This window comes from Lates calcarifer, linkage group LG17 (genome assembly GCF_001640805.2).
Source record: "Lates calcarifer isolate ASB-BC8 linkage group LG17, TLL_Latcal_v3, whole genome shotgun sequence".
Lineage (NCBI taxonomy): Eukaryota > Metazoa > Chordata > Actinopteri > Centropomidae > Lates > Lates calcarifer.
In genome coordinates, this window is record NC_066849.1 from 5,284,395 (window position 1) to 5,304,696 (window position 20,302).

At 41.8% G+C, this 20,302-nt stretch overlaps 2 protein-coding genes across 3 annotated transcripts; both read left to right on the top strand.

Moving 5' to 3' along the window:
* The first annotated feature begins 218 nt into the window (after positions 1 to 218).
* Positions 219 to 4,000, top strand: sft2d2a (SFT2 domain containing 2a). Its single transcript, XM_018669927.2, has 8 exons — positions 219 to 439; positions 535 to 624; positions 834 to 919; positions 1,080 to 1,161; positions 2,604 to 2,639; positions 2,770 to 2,828; positions 2,916 to 2,945; positions 3,053 to 4,000. Exons 1-8 carry the CDS (start codon positions 374 to 376, stop codon positions 3,090 to 3,092), a joined length of 489 nt encoding a protein of 162 aa, XP_018525443.1. The 5' UTR covers positions 219 to 373; the 3' UTR covers positions 3,093 to 4,000.
* Positions 4,001 to 5,687: 1,687 nt separating this feature from the next.
* On the top strand, positions 5,688 to 19,856 carry chd1l (chromodomain helicase DNA binding protein 1-like). 2 transcript variants are annotated; one of them, XM_051077532.1, is made up of 27 exons: positions 5,688 to 5,875; positions 6,146 to 6,258; positions 7,356 to 7,462; positions 7,580 to 7,691; positions 7,772 to 7,803; positions 8,068 to 8,149; positions 8,254 to 8,416; positions 8,588 to 8,743; positions 8,858 to 8,950; positions 9,043 to 9,139; positions 9,345 to 9,418; positions 9,699 to 9,809; positions 10,541 to 10,655; positions 11,510 to 11,663; positions 11,749 to 11,953; positions 12,247 to 12,392; positions 13,782 to 13,945; positions 14,052 to 14,272; positions 14,386 to 14,484; positions 14,929 to 14,999; positions 15,264 to 15,378; positions 15,932 to 16,040; positions 16,133 to 16,392; positions 16,559 to 16,644; positions 17,594 to 17,675; positions 19,360 to 19,458; positions 19,707 to 19,856. In XM_051077532.1, exons 1-26 carry the CDS (start codon positions 5,782 to 5,784, stop codon positions 19,416 to 19,418), a joined length of 3,120 nt encoding a protein of 1,039 aa, XP_050933489.1. In that variant the 5' UTR covers positions 5,688 to 5,781; the 3' UTR covers positions 19,419 to 19,458; positions 19,707 to 19,856. The 2 variants fall into 2 exon arrangements, with proteins under 2 accessions (XP_050933489.1, XP_050933490.1); XM_051077533.1 differs by lacking the exons at positions 19,360 to 19,458; positions 19,707 to 19,856 and having other exon boundaries at positions 17,594 to 17,886.
* The last annotated feature ends 446 nt before the right edge of the window (positions 19,857 to 20,302 follow it).

Here is a 20,302-nt window from a genome sequence, read left to right on the forward strand (position 1 = left end):
TCGATACGGAAAAAACATACTTGTAGGCCGAGCTAAAATAAACTGAAGTAGCAGGGTGACCTTATAACATATGAGTCATATGGTTTATAACGCTTTTTTATCTGACAAAATTTCCGTGTTGTGCTACATGATTGACTCAAATGGCTGAAGACAAAAAGATCAGAGTGAGACCTCTTACAGCTCCTCCTCCGCTCAGGTGTGACTATACTAAAGTCATCTACCTGGCCAGGTGAGCAGTCATTCTGTTAGCAACCATGTGACGTTGTTGTCCATCCACTCAGATCTGATTTGAAGAAACCGGCAATTTTTTTTTTCTGCCGCTCCAGGAAACCTTTTTTCCACCAGTCCGGTCGACTGTTAAGGATCTTCAGCTATGGATAAATTAAAAGCGGTTTTAAGTGGTGAAGAGGCGCGGAGAGATGACCGAACCGTTTTAGAGGTAAAAACTAAACTAATTTTAGCCTACATGGTTTGAACTGTGAGCTGTCAACGGAGACACTGACTGATGACTGAGACTCAACTCTGTCGTTGCAGACTGTGAATGAAGCCTCCACTTTAGGTTGGGGCACACGTGTGAAAGGATTCGTGGCCTGTTTTGTGGTCGGGGCCGCGTGCACAATTTTGGTGAGAATCTGTGATCATTTCTGTGTTTTATCTCCACCTGTTGTGTTTTGCTTCCCACAAGGAGGAAGAGCGCAGGCAGAGGTGATGTGACTTTACAGGTTCTTCTTGCTCTGAGGAATGCTCATTGTGATGTGATGTTCATTCATTTGACAGCAGTAACCAGTCCTGCCAGCTGCAGCTGCACCTAATCTCCATTTCTCTGTCTGCAGGGAGTCTGCATGCTCTTCCTCCCAAAGATTGGGCTCACTCTCTTCATCGTCTTTTACACTTTTGGAAACATATGTACTCTGTGCAGGTCAGTGTCTGCAACAACACCCTGCAAGAACTGACCAGGTTAAAGCAGCTGATGATAGTTTTATCTCAAGCAGTTTTATATGATATGATATCAGAACTGAGCCTCTGTGTGGGCAGCGCATACTGGAGATAAACATTTTTACATATTTATTCTTCAACAGCACCATGTTTCTGATGGGACCAGTGAAGCAGCTGAAAAGGATGTGTGACAAAACAAGAGCACTGGCCACCACTATTATGATTGTAAGTGCACAAACCTAATGTTGATTTTTCACTCTTACTCTGTTACACACTCCACTACTGATCTTCACATTGACAGAGCTTTCATGCTGTAAATACTAAACACAGCGTCATAAAGAGTCAAGAAAAAAGTTCTGCTCTGGATCAAAAAACAGTTATACTGAAGTAAAAACAATCAGGTGCTCCTCAAGGCTAGAGCAAAAATAAAAAACAAAGACTGTAAAGCTTAAAGGAAGTTAGGGGGATTGGTTGGCAGTCAAAAGGGAATCCGAGATACATAAGTAAGAACCATTCAGCTGGATTGAAAACTGAGAACTCTGGGTACTTGTGTCTTATTTGTCCAGGAAATTTACTCAAGCATAATCACACAAGAGACAAACAAAAACAACAACAAAAAGTTGTTACAATTAGAATTTTAACAATACCAGATAAAAGACTGATGACTGGTGTTGCTGCTGGTTGACCTATGTTTTATCATTGTGGGGTCAAGTAGAGGTGATAAAGATGAATAATTTCATCTCTACCTACGGTGTTTGCACTGTAATGGTGTACAGAGATTTAAAGTATAATGACATGTTTTATAAAGGGCAGAAAAAAACTGGAATAACTCATAAGCAACTTTGGCTCTGTTCAAAAGTAAAGGTGGTTTTTGACGCCCCAGATATGTCCCAGTACTAATCACCTAATAATTTAAGATGTTCACTGTGACACAACACAGGACAATGTTAAACGTGAAAAAACAATCTGAGTTGACTGATTTTCTGATGATGAATTTTCCCCATACTTACAACTTAAAAGTATTTTTAAAACACATGTTGCCATAGGTATAAAGAAAGCATGTAAAATTGATGTAATCAGAGGAGGTCTGTGCAGCTAGAAGGACGCTCACCTTCAACTGCCACTGATTCACTTAAAAAGAGCTCATTTAACACCATGTAGCTGAAAGGAAATGAATCAGAAATGCTCGGGCGTGGCTGTGGTGAGGCTGACACTCTCATACACATGTTACAGCTTCGCCCTGGGGTGAAGAGGTTCTGGATGGAACCTCTTCACCCCAGGGCAGATAATCTGCTGTCAGTGATTATCTGCTGTCAGTGTTAGATGTACAGTTTCCATACTCTCCAATCATGTGTTAACATGGGAAACAATTTGTAGAATGTAAAGCAAAGCAAAAAAGCAAACATACAAATGACTTATTACAACTGAACTTTTTGCTGTTAAAACTGGAATATGATTCAGTCGTTTGTGGGCACAGACAAAGACATATGTAATTAGTGAGAAGAAAAAGGTGCAGTTACTGACAACGGATAAAACAAAATAGATCATCATTTTTCATTAAATTCAAACTAGTAAAACTAATGGTGAATATGAAAGGTGAGGGGCAAACATCAATCAGTCCAAAAAGTCCAGGTTGGTGATTACATGTGTCCCTTTCATTGCTCTAGACCTGCCTCGTGTTGACTCTCTGTGCTGCCTTCTGGGTGAGTGAAAGACGACAGCTATCACTTTCTAACTTTAGTCTATGTTAACAATCCATTTGTTGACTGAACACAGTAAATGATACAGAATTAACTCCAGTTTCTCGTTGCACTTTTTTTTTTTTTTTTTCAGTGGAAGAACTTTGGACTTGCTTTGCTATTTTGCATCTTGCAAATCTTGTCATTTTCCTGGTAAGTCACAGTTTCTCCTGAATTCTAACAGATTATTTCAGTTCAAAATTGCTGCCACTGTGTGACATAAATGTGTTTTGTATCCAGGTACAGTCTGTCATACATCCCGTGTGTCAGGTTTGTCTCTTTAACACTAAATATCCAAATCAGCTGCATAAGTGTCCAGAAACAAAAAGCCATTAAAAGCTTGTCTGCATGTCTGATTCATGTGAATTACTTTCCAGGGAGATGATACTGAAGATGGTGGCTGTCTGCATAAAATGAACCTCTCTATGTGATGACGTTTCCGGCTGGATGAAGTGAATGGAGGCAGGTCTCTTACTGAAGTTACTGAAACAGCCTTTTTGTGGTTCTTCTTCAGAGAATCTGTGACTCTTACTGCTGCACAGCTCAAGTTTTATCTCCAGAAATGTTTTCTTGTTTAAGCTTTAATAACTGAGCTGATTGATTTTTGGGATGAATCAATTACTCCAGTTTATTCTGATTTTAATGAGTGTGGGCATATTTTGTAATATATGTAAATATTTGTAATAAATGAATGTAGATGTTTTTGTAAATTACAGTATACTGTTACGGTGGGAGACATGTTCATGTCCTACATGCTCATTTTTCCTGTTTTTTCCCCATATTGCTCCCAAAGAAAGATTTTGCTTCTATTAAGTGTTGACAGAGAAATAAAGTTGACTCACTTACTCCTTAAATTACTAATAAACAGTGTTACTTTGATCTTAAATCAGTTGAAGTTATTATTCAGAAGCATAGCTATGGGCTTGAAAATGTCTCAGTGGTTAAGCATAGGAATCACTTGGCTGTGGCTCCTGGTGGTGAAAAGTTTTAAGAAATATCTTAGCAATGACCAGTTATTTTAAAGCTGTAAAATTATTTTGACTTTTTTCAGATATATGTAACTATTTAACTAATCCTTATGTTTATCAACCATGGACACCTACAGTGTTTGGTAAAAGGCTTGTTGACAGTAAAGAGTGAATATGCCAAACCTCCACTTTATACTGAAGAGATACAAAGCCGCTGTCAGCAGTTCAGGTTTGCAGACTGGTGGTTGGCTGTTTCACAGCTAAGTTTGCTGCTGTTTTCATTACCACACCTGTTGGCACTCTGCTGTTTCTACATCCAACAATGAAACCTGAAAATTAAAGTCTATTAAAACTGTACAGCAGCAGGAGAGTTTTTTTTTTTTGCATTTATCATTACTCTGTCGATCCAATCCTTATTCAGTCTATGAACAGAGGAACATTTTACAGCTGTAACATTTACTGTGTATTTACTGTAGATAACAGTGATTCTATTCTATAGTATTTCACCCTTGTGAAGATTGAGTTTGTCAGAAACATCAACACATCAGTAATCCATCAGCATGAGTCCATCCATACCTGAACCCCATCAACCCCAGAACTCATCTGCAGCGTCACTTTGGGCTCAGAATATCTGAGTGAATAAAAAGAATTAATGAATAAGTAAAACCCAGACGGAGGCGGAGGAGATGGTGGAGTGAGGAGCAGAAGGAGTGGAGGAATCTGCAGCAGCAGAGCAGTCCAGACACACTGCTGATCCTCTGCCAGTTCCAGAGGAGCACACAGGACTCAAAGCAGGTCAGACTGCAGCACTGAGAGTCATCTCCACTTCTTCTGATTCTTCTGTCAGGTCACTGTTGGATGAAGGTCTACACTCATCATGGTCTGCACAGAGACACAGAGACTCACTCAGAGTCATCAGCTGTCTGTGAGTGATGCAGCACACCCAGTTTAAAGAGCAGCAGGTACTTCAGTCGTGTTTAGACCTGAAGTGGAGCAGCTGTGTAGCATAGCCAGCTTTCTGTCAGCTCTCATGTTAAATTATTGGGGTAAACACAAAGAGATCTGCAGAGACTTTTGGCATCAAGTCCATAGCAGAAATCAACTGCTCAATGTCATGAACGTTTCATTACTACACAAACATTTTAGAGATGATTTACTGTTGTTAAATGTCAGCTGAGGTTAGAGATAAAGAAAAGGCGTCTGTGTTGATGAACATGTTATTTGCTTCTGAAATATCACCTGACAAATAAAGATGGAGATGGTGGAGCAGTGGTTAGCACTGTCACCTCCTAACAAGGAGGTTCAGGGTTTGAGTCCCAGAATTCCTGGGGCTTTTCTGTGTGGAGTTTGCATGTTCTCCCTGTGTCTGCGTGGGTTCTCCAACTTCCTCCCACAGTCCAAAGACATGCAGGTTAACTGGTGACTCTAAATTGCCCGTGGGTGTGAATATGTGTGCAAATGGGTGTTTGTCTGTATGTGTTGACCCTGCGACGGACTGGTGATCTGTCCAGGGTGTATCCTGCTTCTTGCCTGATGTCAGCTGGGATAGGATGGGAAATTTACTAATAACATTAAAACACCATTACTATTGTCCTGGGAAAAAAGTGCACCTGCACTGACTTTTTTAGACTGAGTAAATTCATGTGTCTGTTTCTTGTTAAAATGTTGACATGAATTTGTTTCTTATTTCTAGTTTGTGCAGTGACGTTGAGAAGATTTAAAGTGTTAAGTGTTCTTCCTTGAGAGGGAACTGCGTGACATAGCTTATGTCATTTGTATTCCAGACAGAAATCTGAGCCTTGTGTTTGTCATGTTAAGTTTGAAATCTTATGCTACCTGTTGTAGCCGATGCCCTGTCACAAGTGTATGAATGTATTATTTGGAGAATGGCCCGGCACAGTGGTGGATATTGGTTTCGATAACACAGTTAAATATTCTTTATTTAGTACGAGAAAGCACGTGGGAGTTTCTACTATGAGTAACGTTACTTTAAAACTACTCACGGGCGCGCGCCTTTTCCCCTGCGTCACATGACCCAGTCAGGAAGTGTTGGACATTGCACCACAGTGACGGCTCGTTTGTCTGTACATGTCTGTGATCAAACTAGTCGTGCGTATGTTTTAGTCCTGTCTGGAAACATGTCAGACATTTTGTTAAAAATAAAAAACAGCGTGGCAGAGAAAAAGAAGACTTCTGTCGCTCAGTATGACTTACAGAAGTGGGGTTTAAGAGGTACGGAGACTTGTCAACTTAGTAATGTAACGCCAAGTAACTGACTTACGTTCAGTTGTCATTCATTCATTTAGTGGGATATGTTTAACTAACTGGTGTCTTTAGACAGTATTTAACCTAGCTAAACCATCGTCAAAAAAGTTTCCATCTGTCATGCTAATAATGTTCATGGTTCTCCTACTTGACCTGTTATTTCTTACACTAGATTATTCCGTTTTCTAGTCTAAAGGAGTGTCAGTAGTGATCATTTGTAACGTTGTATCCTCACAGGGATACAGCTGAGACCCTACCAGCTGGATGGTGTGCAGTGGTTAACTCAGTGCCTGAAGAACCAGCAGGGATGCATCTTGGGAGATGAGATGGGTTTAGGAAAAACCTGTCAGGTGTGAGATCCTACAGTTCCCTTATAACTTGTAATAGTGATGCATGCTGATGTTTTTTTAAAACCGATATGAACAACAGATCATTTCAGTGGTATTTGTGGCTATATGTCATTGCATATGTCCTGCATGTCTGTTTTTCACCAGCTTTCTCCACTTTAATCTCACTGTACACATGCAGCTGTTTAAAAACACTTTGACTTGTCATAGTATGAAAAGCACAGGTGTTACTGAACACATGGATGATGGCTCTTATTTCAATTCCCCACAGTAAGTTATGAGTGTGACAGTGAGCCAACATGCACAATACCAGGTTCCTGAAAGTGAAGCAGACAAATGAGGTTCAACCATTATTTACTGTGTTATGTGCATCTGTGACATGTCAGAATGTCTTATCAGTACTGTACCTGCCCTAATTTATATTGCTCGATTTAATTACACTATTTAGAGCTGATGCAAGTAATCAATTAATCTATTATTCAATCAACAGAAAAATAATCTGCAACTATTTTGATAAGTATAGTTCCTGCTTTCAGTTTCTTATATATTACAGCCTTACTGTTTACAAGTATCTGCAAAGGGATTATGAGCCGAAACGTAATTTCATTTCTAAACATTTAGATGTTTTTTGTTCTTGCAGTTCTTGCTACAGCAGGTGGATCCCTGATAATTTCTGAGGACTAACTCTCTAATTATTGACACTCTAAAGCAAGGGCAAAAATCAGTCATTGTTTTTATAGAAATGCCTGTGGGCTTTTTTTCACAGCAAACACTTTGACATCTTATAGTGAGAAAAATACACTGGTGGAACTAATTTCATGGTGGTATTTTATGCAGTGAGAGGGAAATTTAATAGAGCTATCATTAGTGTAATTAGTTATCTGTGCCCTGATGTTAAATGTCATCAGAAAATGAAAGACCTTGAAAAATGGAAGTTAGCAGTTTTCCCTCAAATAAGCTGATATTTCATGCACCTGGAACTTGTTTCCATAGCCTGGTATTTCAGTGCATGAGTCATAAATGGCACAGCCACTTTTAGTGAAAAGGATTGCACATGTGACTGTAAATCAAAAATTCATAATGATAATTTGTCCCCTCAGACGATCTCTCTGCTGGTGTACATGTCAGGAGCTCTCGGGAAGAAAGGCCCGTTTTTAGTCCTCAGCCCACTCTCTGTCATGGAGAACTGGAGGAAGGAGTTGGAATGGTACTGTCACATCTATGAATATATGAATCTCTGTTTTCTGTGTTTAAATTGCTGGTCTCTGTAAAGCACCATCCATCGCAGACTACAGTTCTCAGCTTGTGTTTTGTGTGGTTGCAGCTTCGCCCCCTCTCTGACTGTGCTGTGTTACAAGGGAGACAAAGAGAGACGCACTGAGATTCAGAGAGAAACAGACTCACAGGACTTCCACGTTCTTCTCACTACATATGAGGTCTGTGGCTGTTAAGCGAAACCAGAATGAAAGTTTCAACGATGTTAAAACTGACATGTTTTTTTAAATTCTGTTTCTAGCTCTGTCTCAAAGACGCCTCATTCCTGAGACGGTGAGTCTGATCTGAACCACACAGAGATCATCAGAAACTTTAATTGGAGCTTTCAGCGCATGCAGTTACCAAACAGGGATTTGGAATTAGGTTTAATTGTTTGCGTAAAAGGCCATTATCAGTGAAGACCACTGAAGTGTTCATAAATATTGAACTAAACAAACCCCGCATTAACATACTGTGAAGTGATGTCTGAACACACACACCATCTCTGAATGTATTTGTATCCAGTGTTTCCATGTACTCTCTCACTCTGTTCGTCAGGTGGAAGTGGAAGGTGCTTGTAGTAGACGAGGCTCACCGACTGAAGAATCAGAACTCACTATTGCATAAGACCTTAACAGAGGTACTGACCCGACTTGTCAGGTGTTTGTCGCCTCATTCGCTCCTCTGTTAGCACTGATGTCTCCTGACCAGTTGATTGAGTTTGTTAGTCCATTTCTTGTGTAGTTTTCAGTGGGGTTCAGAGTCCTGCTGACAGGGACGCCCATCCAGAACAACCTGCAGGAGCTCTACTCCCTGCTGAGCTTCATTCAGCCAAGCATCTTCACCATTGATGACACGGACGACTTTGTCAACTCTTACTCAAATGTGCAAAATCAGCCTGCTCTCGGTATGATACAGAGTTGTTGTGTAACAATGTGTGGATTACATTCAGCTGATGTTTATCCATGTTGTGCATTCCCAATGGGGAGATGGAAAATATATTTTGATGTACTGTACTTGTTCAGCAAAAAGGTGCATAAATACCTTATGTACTGTGTCTCTCTGCTTCTGTTTCCAGCTGCTGAGCTGCAGAGTGTCCTGGAGCCTTTCCTGCTGCGCAGAGTCAAGTCAGAGGTGGCTGTAGATCTGCCGAAGAAGACAGAGCTGGTGGTGTACCACGGCATGTCGGCTCTGCAGAAAAAATACTACAAAGCTGTTCTGATGAAGGACCTGGGTGAGACTTCAGCACTGTGTTGTGTCGTTATGAACCCTGGCAAGATGCTGTTTTTCATACCTTAAATCATCATAGACTCAATCATAGTCACCTCTCATGAATCTCTGCTTTCAGAGGCATTTGGAAATGAACAAGGTCACAAGACCCGGCTGTTGAACATCTTGATGAACCTGAGAAAGTGTGTCAACCACCCATACCTGTTTGATGGTGAGATGAGTTGAAATGATTGATCCTAGTACTTGTAAATGGATTATAGAAGCATTTCTTAAGCGTTTTTTTTTTTTCCCATTTTTGGTCAGGAGTGGAACCAGAGCCTTTTGAGATGGGGCAGCATCTTATTGAAGCCAGTGGGAAACTTTGCCTTCTGGACAGCATGCTAACTTACCTGCACAAAGGGTTAGTCAATCTGCTTGCTATTTGGCTCCACCTGCTGGCAGTGTAGGCTCAGTCTGACTGCTGCTACATCTTTGTAGTGGTTTTGTAACTTTTATACAACACGAACTGGATGCTGAAACAATGTACAGATCACTTGGAACACTTCATTGTACTCGTTGTCATTTTCCTATTTTAATTTATTGTCTTTTCATGCTTGTGAGCGTAGGGGCCATCGAATCCTGCTGTTCTCTCAGATGACAAGGATGCTGGACATTCTTCAGGATTACATGGAGTACAGAGGTGAATAAAAGGGGGGTGACTAGGCCTTGCAACAATTCAAATCCTCCTGTCTCTGACTTTTAACGGTTTATTGTTGCAGTGATTTCAATATAGCAAAATATAACATGTATTTAATATCCAAATATTCCAGTGTTAATCCTTTATTCAACCTTAACAAGGATTGATACCACATTTTAACATATGTCTCTAAGTTCACAGGCTACACTTTTATTTAATCTACTTCCTAACAGCAAAATTGAAGTGTAAAAGTATAAGTGCTAAATTGAGTTTTTCTGTTCAGGTTATAGCTATGAACGTCTGGATGGGTCTGTCCGAGGGGAAGAACGAAACCTTGCAGTGAAGAACTTCAGCAGCAAGGATGTATTTGTCTTTCTACTCAGCACTAAAGCAGGTGACTGAAACCCCAAAGTATGAACAGGAAGGGAAACTGTGTCCTTGTTGTGTGCAGAATTAAACTGAACATTGTCAGTCATCAGTAATGTTCTTATTGTGCCTGTTAATGCATCAGGGATGCAGAATATTGGAAACAGGACATCTGATATATGTTTGCTTGTTTCTTATAATTATGGTCAGTTGTCGTACACATCACAAACATCTTGAGCCTTGCTTTTTAGTTTTACAGCCTTAGTCTCATACATTTTTCATAGACACAGTTTCACTTTCACAGTTTTCTAATTGCTGTATTGAGTTCCTGCACTAGTTGTGGTACAGATTATGATTTAAGACGCTTTATGTGATGAATTGCATTGTTCTTTTGTAAGTCTGCAGTGACTTAGCTGCACTTGCAAGCTTTTCTGCATCTCTAAATCTACAGCAGGGTTCGTAGAAGTAGCTGAGAGAGGAAAGGGGACTGATCACACAGAGATAAGAGTTGTGGCAGGATGACACTCTGGTGTAAATAAGGCCAGCGTTCTCTCTTCTCTCTCTCTCATGCATAGTGTGAAAGTAGGGAGAAAGAAACCACATTTCCTGTCACAGCTGATCACTTTCTGTGAATATTTCTGTAAGCTAAATAAGCGCTTAATTCCACCTGGCATATATGTTGTAACTTTAAAGTCTGTACGTGACAAGTGTGCACTGTCAGACATTGTGATCTGGCCTCCTAACAACCTGTCTCTGCAGGGGGAGTGGGCATGAACCTTACAGCTGCTGACACAGTTATTTTCGTGGACAGTGACTTCAACCCTCAGAATGACTTGCAGGCTGCTGCACGCTGCCATCGGATTGGTCAGAACAGGTGATGTGTATGAAAAATGAGTACAAGCAGCATACATTGTGGTGTTGCACTTCGATAAGCAGAAGTAAGTTTAAGTGTTTGTTAAAGGGGCATGCTGTGTTTTTAGACATAAACGTCAATTTATTCACTGTCACACAATCATTCATTACTAACCAGCCTGTGAAAACAAATCTGTGGTTGGGTTTGAATTTGAGTACTCCACGCATGTGATTTAGCAAAAAGTATTAACATTAATGCAGCTGAACCTGAGATGAAACCTTCTTTATTCCATGTGTTCTTCTTCCTTGTCAAAACCTTGTGCTTACATTACCCACAATGCCACTTGACCGCTGACAGTTTGCCAGAGATTCAGGTGTGTTATGCTAGTAGTGGGTTAAGATGCAGAGATGAGGAGTGGGCTACACAGGTGGTAAATTCACATCTTTCTAATGTCACACACCCAGATTTTTTCATTTCTAACTTATCTAATCTTCATTCCCAGCCAACATTTATCCCTCTGGAGGCACAAAAGGTTTCATGCAATCTTTTTCACATATGCAGTAGTGCTCCCCAACACTTGTAAACAGACTGATGTGTTCCCTGTTAAGACAGAAATATTTACCTGGAAGCTAGTTATAAACTTGGGGCATCGTGTTTGCAATATGAGTGCATTTGTTAAGAAGGGAAAGTCTAATGAAAGATGCTTTTAAACTGCATTTTGGGAAATGTAGTTTGAGCATTTTTGAAGCATACTCTAAAACTCTGGATATCTCAGCCTCGGCTGCATCGTTATCAACCATTCTTTTTAAATCTGCTTGTAATACTAATTTGTCGGAGATCCTCTTTAATCTTTGCTTGACTGTGACTTGTTACAGGCCTGTGAAAGTGATCCGTCTTCTGGCAAGAGACACTGTGGAGGAAATAATGTACTCTCGCGCTGTGTCCAAGTTGCACCTCACCAACACTGTTATTGAAGAGGGTCGCTTCTCTTTACTGGATCAAGCTCAGTCAGGTGCTGCGGGACTGCAGGTTTGTGAACCTTTATACAAAACCCATCCATTTCTCTTTGTTTTCAGCACGTCTCCTCAGCGCTCATATTTCATTTCCCACACAGCTCAGTGAGATCTTGAAGTTTGGAGTGGATAAGCTTTTGTCATCAGAAGAGAGCTCTGTACAGGATGTGAAACTAGAGAAGATCCTCGGTCTGTCATGTGACGGTCAGTGGGTGAATGATGAAGACACTACTTCACTCAGAGAAGAAGAAGAAGAGGAGGAGGAGGAGGAGGAGGAGGAGAATGGCTGTGAATCTGATAGGCAGAGTATGTTTTCTTACCCAGTGTCCACTTTAAAATCTCCAACCACTGTGGCTTTGTTGGGGTTTTGGGGTTACCGTGTGTGAATTTCATTTCATACCTTGGTTAGTGGTGTGCTCTGCTGTGAAACAGACTGTTCTGAACATCTCACTTTTACTTTTGGTTGTCGCCCTGCAAACACAACCATGTGAAAATCAGATGTAGTCTGCTTGGTTCATTTTCACTTTTCAATCATCATTAGATCTTAATGTGCTTGTGATGAATAATTACACTCTCCATCATGCTGTCCCATCCATCAGACCACATGTACTACTTTGAGGGGAAAGACTACAGTAAGGACCCCAGCGCTGACGACCACAAGAGCTTCGATCGTTTGCTGGAGGAGCAGCTGGCCGAGTTTCAGAGAGCTGCAGGAGAGGGACGAGCTCTGAGACACAAAGCTGGAGTAAGATTCTGTCTCCTGTACTTACAACTGAGGGAAACATACATATGATTGAGTGTGTTTTGCTTAATGATGCCCAGTGCCCACTAGATAACCGACGCAGGCACAGGCAGAACATCGCAAACTCCACACAGAAAAGGGGTTCAAACCTGGAACCTTCTTGCTGTGAGACAACAGTACTAACCACTGCACCACTGTGCCACCCTCGCAATAAGAACACACATAAAATGAATCCAGTACCACAAACTATCAAACCACTGATCATATAAATGATAAAACATAATACCAGCAAAACATGAAACCAGCAGCAGGATACATCAGTGAGACTCCACACCAACACATTATTATCTTACTTGTGGCCAATAGCATCTCTCATTTCATGGTGTTTAAAGTCCTGAAACAGATAGAAATGCATGAGTGTGTGAGCAGGTTCAGTCTGCATCAGGGCCTCTGGAGTCTTATTTGCTGCCTTGAAGTGCCACTGGAACTTTGTACACAGTCCTGCAGTAAATCCTCCATTAATGAAAGTTACAGTGTTGATCAGTTGTATATCACCTCATTGAAATAGGTGGGGTGGACAAAACTATGTTACATGTGTCAGTCAGCCTCTATTCATTCACCGACGCAATGAATAAGATGAACTTTTGTGTAAATGATTATCTTGCGGTTTCTGGTAAATGTGTGAACCAAACTACACACTAACTCTGGCACTTGGTCTGGTAAACAGGCTTTATTTAGGACACAATGGTTGATGTAAAAACCACTGAATTAGGTCATGTTCATACCCATAGTCTGGTTAGTCCTTGGTAAGCACTGAAGCTGAAAATGAATTTGTGTCCTAGACGTACAGCTCACAGTGACCTACAGTGTAAGACACCAGAAACACACTTGCAGTGGTGGAACATTTGTTAGACACGAGTATAACTTTGGACATTTGGACACAAGTGGATACTAAACTCAACAAATACAGTGTACAGGATTTCATTGTAGCAAGTGTCCTCAGGTTTATTATTATTAATCCCATATAGGTGATTATACAGTTCTAGGCACTAAAAGTACAGTGAGGGTGCTTCAAAGTTAAGGCCACACAGTTTTTAACTTCATACAGTGCAGTAAACGGAAACAACTAAACCACCTGTTCTCCTCGGTACACTTTCACAGTTTTTCATGGTACTTGTCAGGAAAGTCATTCCGCAATTTTCCTGTGGGTTTAGGTTGTCTCTGTGTCTTCCGACTCCTCATGTAACGCCAGACTGACTCCATGATGTTGCTGCCTCCCTGTCTGATGGGATTGCGTGATAAGAATCTAAACATCTAAAGTGCCTAAAACTTTTGCATAGCCCTTTCTATGTGTAACAGTGCAGCTGTTGTGTTTTCTGTGTTCATACCCAGGCTTCACTGTCAGTGGCCCTTGGGATTCCAACAAGGAAGAGGAAACCTCTCACTGAGGCAGAGCTGGAGCTGAGGCGACAGAGGAGGGAAGAGGCTGCAGCCAAGAGAGCCAAACTACAGGAGGACCTGAAGAAGAAACAGCAAGAGCAGAAATACAAGAAAAAGTAAACATCTCTCAGTTAACTCATGTTTTTTAAACCGTGTCTTCACCCACAGACATCTTTGACACAAATGATTTTCCTTTTATTTGGGTTTTTGTTTATCATGCAGAATGGCATGGTGGGAGTCCTGTGGCTATAGATCGCTGTGCCTGCAGTCTATAGACAGTGAAGAAGAAGAGGAGGAGGAAGAGGAGGAGGAGGAGGAGGAGGAGGAGGATGACACCAGCGTATACTCCACAGACTTTGACAGCACGGCTATTCACTACGTTCTGGGGGATGTTACTCATCCACACACTGCTAAGGGAGATGCTATCATCGTCCACTGTGTTGGTGAGGACTGTGAATTACCATAGCAACATGTCAGTTTTTATGACAGACTGAGCCTCTCAGACACATCCTCTACTCTATGTTTGATATTTATCAAAGTAATGATGTTTGTGTAGATGACTCAGGCCGGTGGGGCAGGGGAGGCCTGTTCACTGCTCTAGAGGTGAGATCAGATGAACCACGGAAGCAGTATGAGTTGGCTGGCAAGATGAAAGGTAAGATTATCCATGGTTTCAAAGAAAATGACGACTCATACTATTAAACATCTTTGTCCGTGGCGTCTGGTTGACCCCTCTGACTGCAGAGTCCCACTCACTGACCTGAAACATGACAGAATGGTGTGTATTACCCAGAGATAAACGCTGGTTTGTGATGGCTTCCAAGTCTTTTTAACTGACCTACAGTTCGGCATTACTCCTGAACTTGCTGGGCCTAATTCTAACAGTGTAAGTTGCTGACCATCACTGTTATGCACTTCTGGCGGGAGATCATACCCACTCAGCAAAGTTACATAGAGCAAGAGCAGGTGTTCAGGGTGTGAATGACAGAGGCACCATTTTCCCTGTTTCAACTCTGTGTGCCATCAAAATCATTTTGAAGCTGTTATTTTAAAGTAAAATAGTTGTTGCTTCAACGCGTGAACATATTAATTGTTTCAGATTTGGACCTTGGAAATGTGCTGCTCTTCCCCATCGATGACAAACAGTCCAGACAGGACGGCCAGGATCGAGTAGGTTCTGTTTAAATTAAGCCCACGCTGCAAAAAAGCGTGCACATTAACACTGCATAAAACCCTGCTGCCTGGAAATGCATGCCCGTTTCATGAAAACACGCTGCTTCTTTATAGTGTTAGTGATCAATAGCGTGATACACCAGGGTTTGGTGTATGTGTGGTGACAGAATTGTGAAGTTGTGGCAGGGTTGCAACTGATAAAACTCTGACAATGATAAGATTGTGCCTCAACCTGTTTCAACCTCCTTCCTGTCTCCTCAGTTGGCCCTGATAGTGGCACAGCAAAGAGACAGAGCCAACAACTTGTCTGGGATCCTGCTAACAGCTCTGGACGAAGGTTTAAAGAAGATTTATGCTGCAGCCAAAAGACTGAAGGGTACAGTGCACCACTGAATCTTGAAGCACTTTTACAAAAACTCTACTGTCTTTTCATGTCTGTTAATAGTGAATTTTTAGAATCAAGTAATCTGTGCTAAAGTGAGCTCGTAACTTTCCAATAACACATGCTGATAATTAAGAGAACAGAAAGAGAGGACGCACATGATGAAAATAGTGTTTGGGTATGTTAGACCGGACTGACAAGATTGCAGGATGTGCTGTGTGTTGTTTGTGCAGAGACATTCATGTGACAATTAGTGGAGAACAGCACATGAGAGAGGAATTAGATTTTCCTCAGGTTGTTCTGCTCACAGTAGATGAACTGATTACACTTCTGCTAAAATTACCTGACTCTGTCCTCATTCATCTGGCAATGCCCTTTACTTTGCTGATGAAAAATGGCATGCTTAACTACTGACAGTCACCACATCTTATGGTCATTTTTAGTGGAGCGTAAACAAAGGAAATACAGGAAGTTACAGTCAACAGTCAATCTCACCTTTACTGACACTGACACATTGCCCCCTTTTTTCCTTTTTTTCCCCACAAAGCAAGTGTTCATCTTCCTCGAATCGGTCACTCCACCAAAGGCTTCAACTGGTACGGCACAGAGCGACTCATCAGGAAACACTTGGCTTCCCGAGGCATCCCCACGTTCATGTATCTTTTTAAAGTTTTCAACAGATGAAATCTAAGAAGTACAGATATTTTCTGAAAGGTTGGAGTCACTTTCCCTTAACGTGACTGACAAGATACTATCACAGCAGAGTTCCAAAGAACACAGCGGCACCTCAGACATCCACCTCTGCAACCTCAACATCAACTTTGTCTCCAGAGCCGCGGTCGCGTAACTCTGACAGACTGATTTGCGAGACAGAAGCAGAAACTCCAGGCCCCTCGGCTGTCCTCCAGAGTGACGGCCCCGCAGATCTCCCCAGTTTCATGTCAGGAGTCCGTGTGTTTTTCTACAACCTCCCTGCATCAGAGAGGAAGAGACTGGCCCGCTACCTTATCACATATCCTTTCTTTTTCATCATAGTCCCCGGGCTTGCAAAGCAAACATTTACTAACAGGAGGCATTTATACACCCACAGCAGCCGGTTGCATGCAGAGAGGGGTTCAGTGTGAAGTGTTAAAATTACAAGATGTTCAAAATGTCACAACTCCTTAGCTGCAGCTCACTTATGATGGAGATGAGGAAGGTATGATGAGTCCGGAGGTCACCCACATAGTTGCGGAAGTGGAGAACAGCATCCACTCACAGGTTAGTATCATTATGAGGTTCCCTGATTGTAATCTGACCTTTAACCTACATTCACCAAGTGCTATTAGAAACACCAAACTTAAACTGGCTAGGGCCCTCCCTTTACCTTTAAAACAGCATCAGTTCTTTTTGGCATATTCCACAAGATGATGGTTGATGGGTATCTTTGAGATTTTGGTTCATGTTGACTTTATTGTGTTACATCATTCAGCTGCACATTCATGCTGTTAATACCAAAATCTGATCAGAAATCCAGGTTCATCAGACCCGGCTATGTTTTTCCAGTCTTCAGCTGTCTTAGTTTGGTCTTTGATCTGCGTGGTCTTCTGCTGTTGTTGTAGCTGCTGTATAAGCCTCAAAGTTTGACATGTTGTGCGTTCTGAGATGCTTTTCCACTCTCCCCAGTTGTGAACAGTGGTTATCTGAGTTACCGCAGCCTTTCTGTCAGCTCCAACCAGTTTGACCATTCTCCTCTGATCTCCCTCATCGACAAGGTGTTTCTGTCTGCAGAACTGCAGCTCGCTGGATGTTTTTCACACCATTCTGAATAAACTGTAGAGACTGCTGTGTGAGAAAATCCCACAAGATCAGCAGTTTCAGAAATACTCAACAATCATACCACAGTCAAAATCACTGTGATCAGTTTGTCGTCATTCTGATGTTTTAATGGCAATGTTAACCAGACCTGCATCTTGTGCTTTGCCCTGTTGCCACTTGATTGTCTGATTGGATTATAAAGTGCTCAGTAATAAAGTGCTAGTGTCCCCTAATATTTATTTTTCATTGGTGGGATATCATTTTTATAGAGGGAAATTCAATCGTAATAGATTTTCAGGCTGCTAAAAAGTATTTCAAGGCCATTGTTTTGAAGCAGATGCAGTAAAGCGGGGTGATAAATGCAGCAACAGAGATCAGGTTTTAATTTTACTGTGTGTTTTGTGTGAACCAGGAGCTCCAGGATCTGGTGTGTCAGTACACTCAGGCGGTCCCTGTGCAGAAGGCCTGGCTGGAGTCCTGCTTCTCCAAACAACGTAAAGTCAACACTGCACAGTTCCTACATCTGCTCACATAACACTATGATATAGTGTTTTTATCTCATTTTTAAAAAATGATCCCTTTGTGTAAAGCTTGAATGAACTTGGTCGGCTGCTTTAAAGTGCGTTGAATGTTTCAAAAATAGTTTGTAATGATTGATTTATAAGAGAAATGAGCAGTTAATAAACCAACATCTCTTTACTGCTATGTTTGAGGTCTTTTGTTGACACTTGTGCCGTGAGACAGTTTGTCTCTGTAGGAGCACTAATCAGCCAGGGTTTGTGTCATAAATCCACGGTCATAAATCTAGTGTGTGTGAAGGGGGAGCAACACACACACTCACACGCTCACAAAAGCTCACACGCACTGAAGGTAAGAGGAGGAGTTTTTCGGTGGGGCGGTGCTGCTCGTGGGCAAACTGCAGACCAAACTTCTCCTGCGTTTTCATTTTTCTCGGGGGACACGACAAAAAAGGAACAACTGTTAATTTATTTTTAACTGTAAGTCGTCGAGTCTGTTTTAGCTTTTTAAAGTAATTTTTGTCGACACGGAGGAAGCTGAGTTACCTGTAGGAGACTTGAGGATTTGAAGCAGCGACGGTGAGTTAACGTCAAGTCACCGCACTTGACTTAGATAACGTGTTACCTGCTCATTTACTTTGACAGATACCGTGTGTTACGTTTGTTGCTGAAGGCTTGTGTATACTTCAACCGCTTTTAACAACACACTTGTTTACAGGTAATTCAGTAAAAACTGTTTTTTTTAACACGTTTAAAAAAACAACAACTTTTAATTTCAGAATAAGTAAAAAATTTCATTGGCAGCTTTTAGCTAATACCACGTTATATAAAAACGCTGCTATTAGTGTAAAATAGTATACACAATGATTGATTGACTCTTTGTACCTTTTTATTAAAGTGGATGAAGTCAGTACGAAATAAAAGAAAACGTATCTGGGTCAGCCTCAGTCACACAGTGGAAAGTGCAAACAACAATGTGTGTGTGTGCGCGACCACAAAGAAGCTTTTAATGAGTGTGTATTTACATTTACAGGAACTATCAGGGCTGTATTGGAAGGTGGACCCACCTAACCTGAGGTTATACAGTCCTAAATTCATATTAAGTAGCTTTGTGTTATAGTATGAGTTGTATGTGGGTATTTGTGAGAACATTCACCTTGTTTATTTCCCATTACTTCACTGAAAACACACCAAGTTCACAGGCATTTCACTGTGTTTATTGTACTACATGTGGAGGATGTGAATATCCTGAGGCTGTCATAAATGATGCCTTGAAAAGTACAGCGAGGATATAGTTTTTATTATCTTCCATCACTAACGTGTCATTACTAAGAAATCCAGAGACAAGTTTTATCTTTTGGAAGTTTTGTGGTTAGATTTTTCCACCTGAGTCTTGTTACTTGTTGGCGAGAAGCATCATTTTCTTATTCCCACTTGTGTGTTAATTTATCTCCTGAGTATTAAACATCAAACATTTGAGAGAAAAGTCCCCTGTGTGGGAGACACTTTGTCATTTACTAAATGTGCTCTCAGGCAAATCAGAAAGTCACCAGCAGGAGTGTGGGCTGTTGTAAGAAATTTGCTTTAAATGCCAAAACACAGCAGCTGCCTGTGTGATGAAGTCAGTGTACTTTGAGTGATTTTTGCTTGTCTTTGACAGGATTTCAAGGGCAGCTTAAACTAGACACACATGGATGTCAGGAGGAGGAGGCCCAATGATGCTGCCCACTTCAATCTACACGGCTTCAGCACAGAATAGGTGAGCATGATGACAAATACGCTGTTATACGGCACAAAATGCAGCACAGTGCACAACCCAACACCTTTTTACAGCTGTGTGTATATGTAAACAGATGCACTTTGGTAAGAAATGATAAAAAAACAAAGCACACGGTTACCTGTCAGAAAATGCCACAAAAGTGAAACAGAAGTTCCACCAGATCGTGGTGGTCCTGAACAACAGATCAATTACATTACAATGTGACAAAATGTCTTTTTTGTCCATAGTCACGTCAGCCAGCTGAGCAGATACCTGAGCAGCCACCGCAACACGCCTGAAGAGGACGACGAGACAATGAGCACGGAGGAGCGAGAAGCCAGGGTTGTCCACAAACCAGACTCCACCCCAAAACACGAGGGCCACCACCCTCCTCCAGAGCACACCACCTTCTCTGACGACTCCCTGCTCAGCAGACAGAGGCCTGACAGAGAGCAGGAGCACAAGCACAACCACACTCTCCCTCAACCCGGCCCAAGCTACTGTTCCTACCAGCCTCCTTGCAGCTTGCCAGCAGGGTACGGTCAGCCCACTCCGTTCCCCAGCCAGGCTGAGGGGCCTTGGCTACACCCGAGCTTTGCCAGCAGCTGGTCGGGGTATCCTAACAGCCTGCCATCCTATATTAGCCAGAAAGATTGCTCCAGCTGTTCTGGAGAGAGCTGCCACTCTGGGTATAAGTTCCTGTCTCTCCCCGGTGGACACAGCACCAGTATGAGCAGCTTAGAGCAGCCGCTGTCTTTGCGCTCCAATCCCCCTTCGGGCGACTTGTGTCACCATACCTTGTCTCCGTACTCGTGCTTGCCCCAGGGAGCTGCCTGCTGCGCTC

What these genes read in the sequence shown, in the direction of transcription:
- sft2d2a (XM_018669927.2), top strand. Translation starts at nt 374, where the DNA reads ATGGATAAATTAAAAGCGGTTTTAAGTGGTGAAGAGGCGCGGAGAGAT. An exon ending in CTCTCTGTGCTGCCTTCTGG is followed by an intron (nt 2,640 to 2,769) that starts GTGAGTGAAAGA and finishes TTTTTTTTTCAG; the next exon opens with TGGAAGAACTTTGGACTTGC. An exon ending in CAAATCTTGTCATTTTCCTG is followed by an intron (nt 2,829 to 2,915) that starts GTAAGTCACAGT and finishes TTTTGTATCCAG; the next exon opens with GTACAGTCTGTCATACATCC.
- chd1l (XM_051077532.1), top strand. Translation starts at nt 5,782, where the DNA reads ATGTCAGACATTTTGTTAAAAATAAAAAACAGCGTGGCAGAGAAAAAG. An exon ending in GTTTAGGAAAAACCTGTCAG is followed by an intron (nt 6,259 to 7,355) that starts GTGTGAGATCCT and finishes TTGTCCCCTCAG; the next exon opens with ACGATCTCTCTGCTGGTGTA. An exon ending in GCAAAATCAGCCTGCTCTCG is followed by an intron (nt 8,417 to 8,587) that starts GTATGATACAGA and finishes TTCTGTTTCCAG; the next exon opens with CTGCTGAGCTGCAGAGTGTC.